Source organism: Acartia tonsa, chromosome 5 (genome assembly GCF_053477335.1).
Source record: "Acartia tonsa isolate MP-2025a chromosome 5, ASM5347733v1, whole genome shotgun sequence".
In the NCBI taxonomy this organism is placed as follows: Eukaryota; Metazoa; Arthropoda; class Copepoda; order Calanoida; family Acartiidae; genus Acartia; species Acartia tonsa.
The window spans coordinates 47520115-47534594 of record NC_137264.1 but is presented as its reverse complement, the minus strand read 5'-3'; the positions used below and the strand labels follow the sequence as shown (position 1 = coordinate 47534594).

At 34.4% G+C, this 14480-nt stretch overlaps 1 protein-coding gene across 2 annotated transcripts in view; it reads right to left on the bottom strand.

Moving 5' to 3' along the window:
* PIG-C (phosphatidylinositol glycan anchor biosynthesis class C) overlaps window positions 1-14480 on the bottom strand; it is a 48864-nt gene that overhangs the window by 32611 nt on the left and 1773 nt on the right. The window contains exons 1-8 of one of the 2 annotated variants that reach the window (XM_080161963.1): window positions 8267-8479; window positions 7886-8063; window positions 6559-6655; window positions 6006-6083; window positions 4978-5351; window positions 3535-3602; window positions 3118-3195; window positions 2053-2160 (exon numbers count right to left, since the gene is read on the bottom strand). In XM_080161963.1, the coding sequence (XP_080018089.1) occupies window positions 2053-2160; window positions 3118-3195; window positions 3535-3602; window positions 4978-5145 (422 nt within the window). In that variant the 5' untranslated portion in view covers window positions 5146-5351; window positions 6006-6083; window positions 6559-6655; window positions 7886-8063; window positions 8267-8479. Of the gene's footprint in view, window positions 1-2052; window positions 2161-3117; window positions 3196-3534; window positions 3603-4977; window positions 5352-6005; window positions 6084-6558; window positions 6656-7885; window positions 8064-8266; window positions 8485-8790; window positions 9615-9967; window positions 10022-12172; window positions 12266-12561; window positions 12662-13863; window positions 13996-14480 lie in introns of those variants that run through there. The other variant, XR_013879987.1, reaches the window with a different exon arrangement.

The window sequence follows — 14480 nt, the reverse complement described above, 5'->3', positions numbered from 1 at the left end:
TGCCAAAAGTGATAATTAAAAATGACGCACAAAAACCACTGTGGATGAATAGTTATATAGTTAGACTTCAGCGAAAAAAATCTCGACTCTATAAAAAAAAGAAAGCCAATAATTGTGATGAAAATATTCAGAACTATGATGCTGTTTCCAAGGAACTCAGAAAAGCTGTCAGAAGAGCCAAAAGAAAAGTTGAGGTAAAGATATCAAAACAGTCTGGTAATGATGGTCGTAAAAAGTTTAATGCTTATGTTAAAAAAAAACTTGGAAACAACTTTGGAACAGGACCATTAATGGAGAACAACAAAATTATAACTGATGACTTGGGTATGGCAAATATTCTCAACAATCAGTTCAGTTCAGTATTTACTACAGATCAGCCTAATGTGAATTATGTTCAGCCTATGACTCGAGCAGAGGTAGAGGAGAAGCTGTTTGAATTTGTTGTTACAAAAAACGATATTAGTAAAAGAATATATGATATGAAAAATGGGAAAGCACCAGGCCCGGATGGAATCTGTACTGCAGTCTTGAAAAATCTTAAAAATGCTCTCTTGGATCCTCTACAGATTTTATTTCAGTTATCTTTGGATACAGGTCAAGTACCAGATGATTGGAAAAGAGCAAAAGTTACTCCAATCTTCAAGAAAGGATCGAAAGGTAAAGCTTCTAATTATAGACCTGTCTCATTAACCAGTCTTGTATGTAAACTGTTAGAAGGAATTATACGTGAAAAGTTGACTGACCATCTACTACGTCATAATCTCCTGAATGGCTCGCAACATGGATTCATGAAAAACCGTTCCTGCCAGACAAACTTGCTTGAATTCATGGATAAAATACTTCAACTTATTGATGATGGAAAACCTGTTGATATTTTCTACCTGGACTTTGCTAAAGCCTTCGATAGAATTAGCCACAATAAGCTAATCCAGAAACTAGAATTGTATGGAATTTCTGGTAAGATTAAAAATTGGATTCAAGAATGGCTAACCAACAGAAAGCAGTGGGTTTGTATCAATGGCTGTCAATCTGAGGAGAGAGATGTTACCTCTGGAGTACCACAAGGAAGTGTGTTAGGCCCCCTCCTGTTCATTATTTATATTGATGATATTGATCTTGAAGCACTTGCCATTGATATTCTCCGTAAGTTTGCAGATGATACCAAAGGTGCTAAGGTTGTTCTAAATCAAGAGGATGCAGATATTATGCAAGATTGTCTCAACAAATTGTATGAATGGGGACAAGTCTGGAATATGGATTTCAATGTTGCAAAATGTAAAATTATGCACTGTGGTTATAACAATAAAAAGTTTGATTATAACATAAATGGAGTAAGTTTGGAGAAAATATCGAGTGAAAGAGACATTGGTGTGTGTTTTACTTCAAACCTTAAGCCATCCCAACAATGCCAGGAAGCTGCCAATAAAGCAAGATCAGTACTTGGACAGATTACCAGATGTTTCCATTACAGAGATAAAGTTGTTTTCCTTCGTTTATACAAACAGTATGTCAGAACTCACCTGGAATTTTCTTCCTCTGTGTGGAGTCCCTGGCAGCAGGCAGATGTTCAAATTCTGGAAAATGTACAGAAGAAAGCCATTGGAATGATTTCTGGCCTCAGATCAAGTGTATATGAGGAAAGGCTTGTTGAACTTGACCTTTGGACATTAGAAAAACGCCGTGAAATGTTTGATATGATACAAGTGTATAAAATGGCTAACAGGATTGGAAATGTTCAGTCAAGCTTGATTTTTAACAGAGACCTAAATAACTCCAACAGAACCACCAGAAATAGATCTGAACCTTTAAACCTGGTTAAGCAGAGAAGCAACCTAGAAATTAAAAGGCATTTCTTTAGTGACAGAGTCGTTGATAAATGGAACTCAATACCTAGTGAAGTAAAAAAAGCTAGGGATGTTAAAAAATTCAAGAACTGCATTGTTAAGTGGATGAACGAGAATTAGTCGAGTAGAAGCTCAGAGATTTCCGACTTGTCCCAACCTGGGAATAAAGGAAATAATTTCTTCAAGTAACAAGTAAAGAGGTTGTTACCTTATTGAATCTGTCAGCTTGTATAGGATAGGAGAGACAGCATACCCAACCACAAGAAACAAAAGTGTAGTTTTACCACCAGAAATAATAGAGTTCAAGGAAACTCTCCTAAAAGCATAGGGATATAAATCAGGATCTAAAGGGATAAGACAACGGCCAATAAATTGATATACTTCATAATATACACAATTTCCCCTCTGTAGATTACAATTAGTGGTTAAAACGTTTAAACACTCCACTTAATGAAACAAACAATCACAATTCAACAAGGATGACAACATCCATAAAAGCGAAGCTCTGAAACGATATTACAGACGAACATTAACTTTTGTTAAGTGTCAGAACTGAATATACAAAATATGAAAATATAAGGTTTGACAAAATTATAAGTCAATTTGTTGCAAAACTTCTTAAATACAGAATTCTGTTTAAGGACATACTGACATTTTTAATACTTGATTATAGAGATGCTTCGCTCATAATATTGTACCTTATTGTAATAGGAATCAGTAATCAAAAAATCAGATCAATCGGATGATTTTATCACATAAAAAATTGTTATTAAAAAAGTAAAAAAATCAACATGTTTAAAATGGACGTACGGACATTCTGGTAACGATTATAGAGTTGCTACGCTTTCTAAATCGTACCTAACAACTACAGGAATCACCATGCAAAGTTTGAAATCGATAGAACAATTCTAACATGCCTAAATTAACGAATAAAAGCTATCTATCTCGGACGGACGGACGGACGTACGGACCGACCCTAATTATAGAAAAGCTTCGCTTTTAATAAAAATCTCCAAAGTTGTTAAGCCAACAAATGAAAAAAACGATAGGTATTATGAAACATTGGGGACTAGTGTAAAAAACAGCCCAATGTATTTTCCCTCTATAGATATAAATGCTTAGATTAAAATTCATATCTCAATCCTCAAATAAGAAATCATAGGAGACCTTGAAACCTTCCCTAAAAAGAGCATAATAAAATGAGTTTTACGTTCGTTTGTCGTTCAGATAAATATACCTATATATGTTTTAAAAAAAGTAAAAAAGGTCAAACCTGAGATATTGAAGATAACCAATACAAAGAACTATTGTTAAAGATATTATTAACTGTTCACTTTCCACATATCCCTCACTAAAATATAAAAAAAAATTCAACAAGGATGACAACATCCATAAAAGCAAAGCTCTTATACGGTAGAACAAACAAACAAACATTAAAAGTGTCTGAACAAGCAGAATATAAAAAGTCTAAACCAAATTGAAAGTAAATCATATGAAAAAGATAATTATGTCAAATAAAAAACTGTTGTTAAATTGTTAAAAAGTTAAATATTTTAACTAGACGTAAGGACTTTCTAGTAACGAGTATTGACTTGATACGCTTCCTAAATGGTACCTAACTGTTTTGGAACCATCATGCAAAATTTCAAATCGATAGGACAATTCTAACAAGTCTATATAAACGAAATACCTGAGATATAAATATAAAGACCAGAAAGTTACAACAATGCTTACTTCTCTTCCCACCACTGCTCCTCCCTAAATATTATATTATAGTTAGAAAGTTACAACAATACTCACTTCTCTTCCCACCACTGCTCCTCCCTAAATATTATATTATAGTTAGAAAGTTACAACAATACTCACTTCTCTTCCCACCACTGCTCCTCCCTAAATATTATATTATAGTTAGAAAGTTACAACAATGCTCACTTCTCTTCCCACCACTGCTCCTCCCTAAATATTATATTATAGTTAGAAAGTTACAACAATACTCACTTCTCTTCCCACCACTGCTCCTCCCTAAATATTATATTATAGTTAGAAAGTTACAACAATACTCACTTCTCTTCCCACTACTGCTCCTCCCTAAATATTATATTATAGTTAGAAAGTTACAACAATGCTCACTTCTCTTCCCACCACTGCTCCTCCCTAAATATTATATTATAGTTAGAAAGTTACAACAATGCTCACTTCTCTTCCCACCACTGCTCCTCCCTAAATATTATATTATAGTTAGAAAGTTACAACAATACTCACTTGTCTTCCCACCACTGCTCCTCCCTAAATATTATATTATAGTTAGAAAGTTACAACAATACTCACTTGTCTTCCCACCACTGCTCCTCCCTAAACATTATATTATAATACAGGTTGAAAAACATACCTACTAACTTTAAAATATTATAATTAGTTTTCTCATTTATAGGAATAAGATATAATCCACGTTGGGATGGGACTTTGGACCAAAATTTTAATGCTATTTTATTATGCCTTGTTAAAAAATAAAAGGGGGAGGGTGAAGCCTTCCATTTCTAGTATATTTATAAGCTAACAAACGAACTTTATGGGAACCATCATATTAGATGTCCAAAAGGCCATATGCATTACGAGAAGCAATTAAGAGAAAAAAATTAATTATTGTAAAAAGTAAAAACTGTACGACTTTTTTTTTTGATTGATTGATTGATTAGCCATAGTCTCTTAGGGTTTGGACCTAAGTAGTCATGGAGTAGGCTGAGACACTTTTGTATAGCTACTAGGGCTATCAAGCTCCACGTTCAAGCACATTATGACTTGACCCGCTATCTCATGAGAGCTACTCATTATCACCTCACCCTCACCGAGTATGGCAGGTGTCCCAAATTAAGTCACCGTAATGAATGACGCTCTCAGCAGAGGAGCTTGGGATAAGGGTAGTACTGATATTATGTACTTGACTATTAAGTATCCAAACTTACTCAATAATCCCCTTCTTACACAACCAGGGGAAGTTGCGTGAATGTATTCAACTGAGAAATTCGAGTTGCCACATGGGGACTAGAACTCGAACTCTCATCACCGTAACTCAGTGCGTTACAACTGAGCTACGACGCCCCTACTTTTTTTAAAATCATAATAATAATCCTACCTGTAAGCATTCAGTCTTATTATACAGCCTAACATTCTTGTTTCTCTGCATAGCAGCCAGGAAACTCTCCTCTGGGGTATAATTGTCAGGGAAGCCGTAATTCTCATACAAACATTTCTTCCATTTAGCACCATTCACCATCCTTCCCAATAAGTTTATTCCAATCATTGAAATGCTTTAAATAAAAACGGTTTTTTTTCACTGAAATTTATTACACTTTTGAAATTAGTTTTTTTTGTAGTTTTTGATGATTTGAAACCAACTTAATTATTGTAGTTTTTGTTGTTTTTCAGCAGGTTCATTATTTTCACTGTCACTGTCTTCCCCATCTTCATTTAGATCAGCGTCATTATTATCCCCGTGGTCAGCTGCACCTAAAGTAAATCATCAAATCGTCAAGAAATAGCCAGGGATCTAAAGGGATAACACAATTGTCGATAAATGGATGTATATCCTCAATGATATTACAAAACAAATACCCCTATTGGACACTCAACTAAATGAACCAACCAATCAAAATTCAATTAGAGTCACCCAAGGTTGCAAGCCAACAAATAAGAAAACGTTATTATAAGACGTTGGGGTCTAGGGTAATAAACAGCCTATTTCCCCTCTCTCTTTGTAATAAGTAATCAAATCGTCAAGAAATAGCGAAGCAATAGCAAAGCTTAACAAGACTAGTTTTCATGATAACTGCTGCCTTTTTGAAAAGAAAAAAATGTAAAAAGTTGTCCTTAAACACCTTAATTATTTACCTAGAAATTATTTCCTACAAATTACAGGCTAAACTAGTTAATATAAATATTATATAGCACCATTGCCCTCTAAAATGACCACAAAATTAACAAAAAACTAACCCAAAAAACGTTTGCAATCAATGGTGTCTAACCGATTGGTCGATTTGGCTATGCTTTTCAGGGAGTACACCTACTGATCATATAAAGATTAAGGGTATTTTAGGGGGGGGGGGGGGGGGGGTGGAAACCCCAACAAACATTTTTTGTAAACCTAAAAACTAAAAATCTCACCTTGACTGCCATTAGTTTGATTGATAATATCTGTCAGTTTTTTATTTGTCTCACTTTGAACGGCACGTAAACAAGTAACTAAAAACAATTAAAATTTGAATTACACTGCAAGATTAAATACCAAATGAAAACTTATTAAATATTTGCATTATGGATTTAGAAGATTTTTTAAATTCCATCTTGAAGATTTTTCAATTTCTTTGAAATATGTAGGACCAATTTAATTTTCCGTAACAGGCATGTTGAATTGCCCTATCCTATCGATTTCATGGTGATTCCTGTAACAATTATGTACGAATTAAAAAGCGTAGCAACCTTAAAATAGTTACCACAAATTCGTAAATTAATTTAGATTTTAAAACGACAAGTTTATTTATCCTTGTTTAAATACTTTTAGGACAATTGACTGAAGTTATGAAAATATAAATAATAGCCCTATTTCATTTTTGTTGGTGTTTGAAAGGGCAATTTCTTAAATCCCAAGGAAGACAAAAACCGGTTTATTTATAGCAGAAATAGTAGCTGACTTTCTACACCAAAGAAAAATAATTACCTAAAGATTTCAATTGATCTGATTTGTCTACAGTTTGAGTTATAGAAAAACTATTCTGCCCACCAATATTAACATTAACAGTTACACAGTTGTCCATCTTGATAATATTTTATGCCACAAAAATAAGGTTTAAGGATACAAAAAAAATATCCAACATTTGATGGTTTCCAAACTTTGGGGACTTATATTTTGAATTAGTTGGTTAAAAACTACCAGTGTTTAATGTTTTAATTAAATCCAAGGTTTAATCTACGGGAAGGGATATTTAGTTTAACATTACTGAGCTTGTGCATCAATTTCATTGTCCATTGTCTTATCCCCTGCAAATAAATACGCCAAAACTCCATGTTTAATATTTATAATCAATATGACAAGGGAGGGGGGGAAGTTCTGACACATTTGCGTAAACCTGGTATATAGGCTTTATCTTTAGACTGGGAGGATAGGTTATTAGGGATAAAATCATTCTTATATGATGAATTTTCCCAAGTTTTAAGATTTTTTGGATAGGCCTCCCTCCAGGTTCCGGAGCTCCAGGCCTCCAGGTGGTCTCTTTACAGGTAAAAATAATTTTTTTTTTTTTTAAAGAGTTAGAGGTCAACTTATAAAACAAAATATGCATTTTCTTAATGTTATTCACATATTTGAATAAAAAACATGCATATTTTGTCTCATAAGCTGACCTCTAACTCTTCAAAAAAAAAAAAAAATTTTGGATCTACTGCAGTTCACGGTAAAATATTGCTGGTAACGAATATTGCCCAAAATCTATGAATTTTAAAGGCTGCTAGCTGGCAAATGGCTGAACGTACAGATCATGCCCGCACACTGTTTTAAGCGGCATAAGGAGGCCTACAAATAATCTGGAATAGCCATAAATCAATAATGCATAATTATCTCGCAGTGTAGAGAAATGAACGAAAAAAGCCTATTTTACGCGTTTTTTTTTCAGTGAAGCTTTCCCTGTTCATCATTGGATCTTGGCTATTCCAGATTATTTGTAGGCCTTCTTATACCGCTTAAAATGGTGTGCGGGTATGATCTGTACGTTCAGCCGTTTGGCAGCTAGCAGCCTCTTAAATTCATAGATTTTAAGCAATATTCGTTACCAGCAATGTTTTACCGTGAACTGCAGTAGATCCAAAATTTTCATTTCAAAATACACGTGGGGAAAAACATATGTCGAGTTTTTTATTTTAGATCGGAGCCGGAGCTGGAGCCGGAGCCGCACCAAAATCAAACGGCTCCGCAACGCTGCTTTATAGTCCAATTTCCCCTCCCTCCCTACTAAATACATTTGCAATCAAAATAATCGTGGCATTAAAACCTTATAATGAAATCATCTGCACAAAAACTTCTGAAATTAATAAGACATTAAATAATGATTAATAACAATATGTAAATTCATGTGACATCCGATAAAAACCATGCAATACAAATATAGAAACAACAAGAACAATAACGTCAAATGGTAGCAATTCTTTCAAAATTTGTTTAAACATTACCTAAATATTATATCGATGGATTATTTCGCGTATTTTACGTAGAATTATGTGTAACGGCTTAGTCAAATGCTCTTATTAAGTCAAACTGTTCATTACTATGAATATAAGCTCCGTATGTTCATAATTGAGAATAGTTTGACTTTATAAGAGACTAAACTGTTACATGTACGGAAAATACGCAAAATGTGATCTTTTCCGCCTACCTAGTTCTAAATAAATAAAAAAAATTTAAAAGGATAAGTTACGTGACCGTCAAATATATAATAACACATGTACTTGTAGAGTACTTTAGCTACAAAAACCATTAATAATCTACATAGTTACAATATTTCCATTAAAAAACGTCAAGGATGAAAATGTAAATTTAATAGTAATATGGTTAAAATTAGGTTATCTGTTAAAAATCAAGAGATAGAATAGTCTTTCAATAAAACAGGGGTGTAAATTCTGCACAAGATTCTTTAAACCCTCCCCCCCCCCCCCCCTGGGCCCTCCCCTAGTTATTATTAAATTTCCCATCATTCTAAAGGATTTTTGTGCCTATAAATAAATAGACAAGTAGCTTTTTGCTGATTTTTAAAAATATTTTCCCATATCTTAAGTGTTTTTGATCCAAATTTTAAAATTTTTCTGGTGATATTTATAGTATACTTTATACCCCCCCCCCCTTCATATTTTTCATCACCCCCTTCCCCCTTAACCGGGGTTCACATAAAGAATATACAACCCTGCAATAAAATTATACACCGAGAAACCTCCTAATAGGACAAACCTCCTCAAGCACAAAGGTTCTAAAGAGACATCTCTTAAGTAAAACGTCCTAGGATTTTTTTTTCAAAATTATGAAATAAAAAAATCTGCCAAAATTTAAAGAAAAAATCCACCAACAGTAAAATGTTTGTCCCTTCATGAGGTTTGTCGGTGCACCCAGTAAAATAAATTTTTTGTTGAAACACCTATACAATGTCAGGTACGATAATATTTTTCCAGTGTGGCTTTAAAAAAAGGATAAATATCCGTTGGATTAGAATCGGATCTCGGCCATACTGAAAAATCATGTATAGCATCGTATTACAGACAATATTGAACGAAAATTAAAGTTAAAATCATAAAATTGATTGCCCATTTTCTTGGACTCTTGGGTCTAACAAAACTGGTTTTAATCTTATAATTTCTAATTTTAATATCCGCGGAAAGCTGTCGTGTCTATAATACGATGCGATATATAATTAGGTATACAATATTTAAATAATAAATAAAAATATTTAATGCTTTTTGCAGAGATTTGTCCATGGGGGATAAATTAATCTTTTCTCTGGTATTTCTAAATTATATCTATATATTAATTTCTTTAAGTTTTAAAACTACTGTATTAAAATTGATAAAACTATGGCAGTTGAAAACTAAAACTTAAAAACAGTAAGTATATTATAATACAAAAAAAATCATTAACAGATGGTGCAACTTTTATCAAGCAGATCCATTTAGGGAATGCGCAACTTTATCTAGTCCACCCAGCATAGAATTCTCCAGAACTGTTTGTGCCATTCTAAAGGAATTAAAACAGATCTATTATGTAAACAGACTTAAGCAACCATTTGATTTCACAATCTTTGATCAATTATCAAACCCGACACCTTCCTGACAAGTAAAGTGTAAATCTCAAAAAGACAATAACTGATTATTTGATGTTCATCCCCAATGATGAAACACAAAATATCCCTTCTGTAGAATACAATTGTTTGTTGAAACGTTTGAACACTCAACTTAATAAAAATTTTAAAACGTCTCCAAAGTTGTACTGAACTTAATCAAAATTTTTAAAAGTCTCCAAAGCCGACGAATAAGCAAACGAATAAGCTTAATGTCCACTCCCTCTATGGTAAATCTGTTTGAACTTTCCTGGCATTATGTTTGATAGAAAGACTGTAGGCTGTATCATTGTTTATATTTCGTCTGGGAACAGTAGTAACATCATAAAATAATATTTGCTTGTTTTTACAGGGATCTTACAGGATAAGACAATAGCCGATAAATTGGTGTACATCCTCAATGATAATACACAAAATTACCCATTCTGTAAATTACAATTATTGGTTGACACGTTTGGTCACTCAACTTAATGCACCAACCAATCAAAATTCTCTAAAGTTTTAAAAGCCAATGAATAAGAAAACTTTATTATAAAACTTTGGGCATTAATGTAATAAACAGCCCAATGTCCCCTCCATTCTGGGTTTTAAGAAAGCGGGTATGTATTGTATAGGGTAGAAATTTTAGAGGTTTCCCTTAAAGAAATATAGAAATCACTTCTTGTTATAAAATAAATTGGAAATAAAGGAAGGTGGTAGCTTTTTGTTTCTTTATCAAAGTTAGTTTAGGTTTTATTGGTTACTGGGGAGCCCCGCGCAGAGTTAGGGCACTACAGGTATAGGTCCCAATGTGATTCACCATAGGAAAAAAACCCACATCCCATTATTTCTAATTTATTTTAAAAATAAGTGGGGGGGGGGGGGGGGGTCGATGCTCAAAAAAGACGTTGAGGGAAAGCAAAAAAATTTTTATAAATCCTTTCTCCCACACCATGAATTTCAATGGAACGGAAGGCCAACGTTAACTATGGAGTAGCCTAATTATCACTATGTTTTAAATAGGGCTGGGCCGGAGATTTTTTTGGCCGGATACCGGATATCCGGCTGATTTATAATGCCGGATATCCGGTATCCGAATAGTTCCAATACCCGGTGTCCGGCCCAACCGTAGTTTTAAAGTTCTCACTAATTTATCAATATCCCTTTTCTCCCAATATTTCATTCAAAATAATATTTGTTAGGAAGATTAATCTAACATTATTGTTCTATCTCTTTATCACTAAATTTTTTCGGGGGGGGAGGTGGAGGGGGGATTACCTTCCCCCAATATAGTTATAAACATTCCCAGGACCTATGAGAAGCTACATTTTTCAGCGGTTAACGAGATACTTCGGTACACACACAAAGATCCTGTTACTTATTTCATATGTATTTGATATTAACAGCACAAGTTATTTATATTAACTAAAACATTATTGATTTCTTTTACACAATGTAGAGATAATTAAACAAGTAAAATATATTACATGGGCCGCAGCTGCTTTTTCTAACTTGTTAATCAACCGCTTATTCTAAATTAAGCTTAAGCAGAAATAACCGCTCATCTTTACTTATAAAGCACAAAATTTATTTTTAACCGTAGCCAAAAGTTCCTTATTTAGCTGCCAAAATTGTTACTACTTTTGACTCAACTAAAGCCGCAGTCGAGCCGCTTTTTTTAAACTACTGTGGCTGTAGAGTCTTTTATAATACTAACACAGATTTGCGATAAAAATCTTGCATAGTTTGGAAAAATGGAGAAAAAATCAATAATCCAATAATAATCACATCATGTCATGACTTCCAGGGATCTAAAGGGATAAGACAATGACCAATAAATAGATGTACATCCCCAATGATGATACACAAAATTACTTCTTCTATAGATTAAAATTAGTGGTTGAAACGTAAACACTCAACTTAATGAAAAATCCAATCAAAATTCACTGAGGTCCCCAAAGTTGTTTAGCCAAGGAATAAGAAAACAATATTATAAATCTTGGAGACTAGTGTAATAAACAGCCCATTGTCCCCTCTCTCTTTCTTCATGACTAGTCTAATTTTCCATGGCATGGCTTTCTTTAATTCACGGTATGTAATAGATGTTATATAGATACATACTCTCTAAATCAGCCAATAGGAAAACAGTGGAGGAACTGTCTGGCCATATTATTGGTTAAAAAGTGTAGATTTTGGAATGAGGGGGCAATTATTTTTTCATTACAAAAGGAGGGGGGGGGGGGGGTGGATTTGACACTTTTTGAAATAAAAACTGAAAGTCAAAGTAACTCATCCAAAAAAGAGTTACAGCACTGAAATTTGACATGGCAGTTGCTTTAAAGCGGTACAATGTGTAACTGTGAAGAATCGGCGGCGGAACCGCCATTCTAGCCGAAAACCGCCATTTTCCGCCTAATCAAAAGTAATTTGAAATTAAGAATAAAACTAAATTTAGATAATTGTATGATGTTAATTCCTAGTAATATCTGCTCCATTGACAAGAAGTTCCTTAACAGAATGTGGGTGGTTTTTCATGCTGGCAAACATCAGTGGCGTACATCCATTTTCATCCTAAATATAATACAAGAGAACCTCATCAATTATCACATACACGCGGGGATGCTGTCCATGACGCTCAAACGCCAGGTCCAACAACACAGGATAACTAAGGGGAGCCAAAGGTCTTCTTTTCTGTCCAAATAATTAGGTTAAGTGACACCCAACAGACACCAATTATTTTTATTGTACTTTGTTGTGCTTATTATGTCAGAGGTAAGTGGGTTAAATCGAGCGATAATAAACACCCTGTATATTTTTAAAAAAAAAAATATTGTACTATCATGTAGTTTTCAAAATATCAAGCTTACCTCTATATCAACACTAGCTCCATTCTTTAATAGTAGATGAATAAGGTCATGTGATCCATATGACGCAGCTAGGTGAAGGGCAGTTTCTTCTTCATGGCCCCTGAAATAAGGGGGGGGGGGTTTAATGCAACCATCTCGTAATCAGTGAGCAAATGACACTTACAATTCGAATTTCGATCTGAAATTTTGCATAAGTAATCCTTGGTAGGTCTATTTTCCCTAAATCGAACAAAAAGGTGAAAAAGTAACGGCTAACGGCTCAGCCGTTTAGCCGTTTTTTTTTTGGCTATTTTTAGGGCAAATCTGCAATAAATTATGTAGGAATCAACTTTTTGAAACATATTTTTGCTTTAAATCATGTGAAATGATGCAAAAAAAACGTTTTTAGAATTCTAGTACCAGCAACTAGCGGCTAGAACCGTTTGAAAACGTTTTGGAGCAGCATAGAGTATTATGTGGAGATAGGTTTCGTGATGATTTCCCTTGAAAATAGTTTTAAAAATGGATAAACTGCTGAGCCGCCAGCCGTTAGCCGTTACTTTTCCAACTTTTTGTTCAATTTAGGGAAAATAGACCTACCAAGGATTACTCAAGCAAAATTCCAGATCAAAATTCGAATTCTAAGTGCCATTTGCTCACTAATTACGAGATGGTTGCATTAAACCCCCCCCCCCCCCCCCCTTAAATTTAAAAAGTATACCTAAGTTGTTACCTTAACCATATTCTCACACTACCAGGTCTTACTTTTTGGTGTACACAGGCCAGTTATTTCGCCATGAACTTTGCATGAACTTTGTCTAACTAAGTTCAAACTGTGCTGTGCCTGTTACCCAGCCAAAGCATTCTCCTACTCCCTTACTATATATGTCAGAAACTGAACATTTCAGCAGTAGGAACAATTCTAACGTCTAGTTTGGGCTGGAATTCGAACTTGAGTCATTACCTACCTGACATCGAGCGGATTTAGTCGCAGATAAACCATAAGATAAAGATATTTTCAATCATTTCCTAAGAATAGAGTCGCTGCGCTACTTAAATTGATAAAGAAGTCAGAGAGAAAGGGGGTCTGTTTATTACACTAGTTCCCATAGTTTTATTACAACGTTTTCTTATTAGTTGGCTTCACAACTTGGGGACTTTTGTTGAATTTGATTGGTTGGTTAATTAAGTTGAGTGTTCAAACGTTTCAACCACTAATTATTATCTACAGAAGGGGTTATTCTGGGTATCATTATTGGAGATTGTACATAAATTTATCGGCCATTGTCTTATCCCTTTAGATCCCTGTAAAGAAGTCGCTACCTGCAATGTACCGAGGCACCATGATTCAACAGAAGCTGTACAGTTGGGGTCTGTCCGTAGGCAGCAGCCCACATCAACATACTAAATCCATGACCGTCAGCATGGTTTATATCCCCGTTACTTTCGTGATCACTGAAAACAAAATGTTATGTTAAAGCCACATCTTCTATAATACAAAGTAGAATGATGTAGTTAATCTGTTAAAGATATCATGAACAAGGAGCGTTCTGTTACATGATAGCGGTAAAAAAATGGAAAATTGCTATTTTGGCATTTCTATTACATGTCCGTCTGTCAGTCCGTCCGTCTTAAGCTTAAGATCTCGGTAACCACTGAACCGATCGGATTCTACTCTTCAGTGAATATACCTACTGTTCCTGTGGTGGTTTTATGCTATTTTCTTGGGGGGGGGGGGGGCGGGCAACCCCCCAAAAAAACAAAAATTCCCCCCCCCCATTTTTTTTTTGCTGAATATTTCCTAGGTTTTTTTTATGCTGAAGATTTCCTTGGTCCTTTTACGAATTTCGCCTTAATTTTTTTTGGATCACCTCTTGGGGCAAAGCCCCTAAAGGCTAGAGGCGAAGCCGCTAGTATTATATAAAGTACGAAGGTTTTTA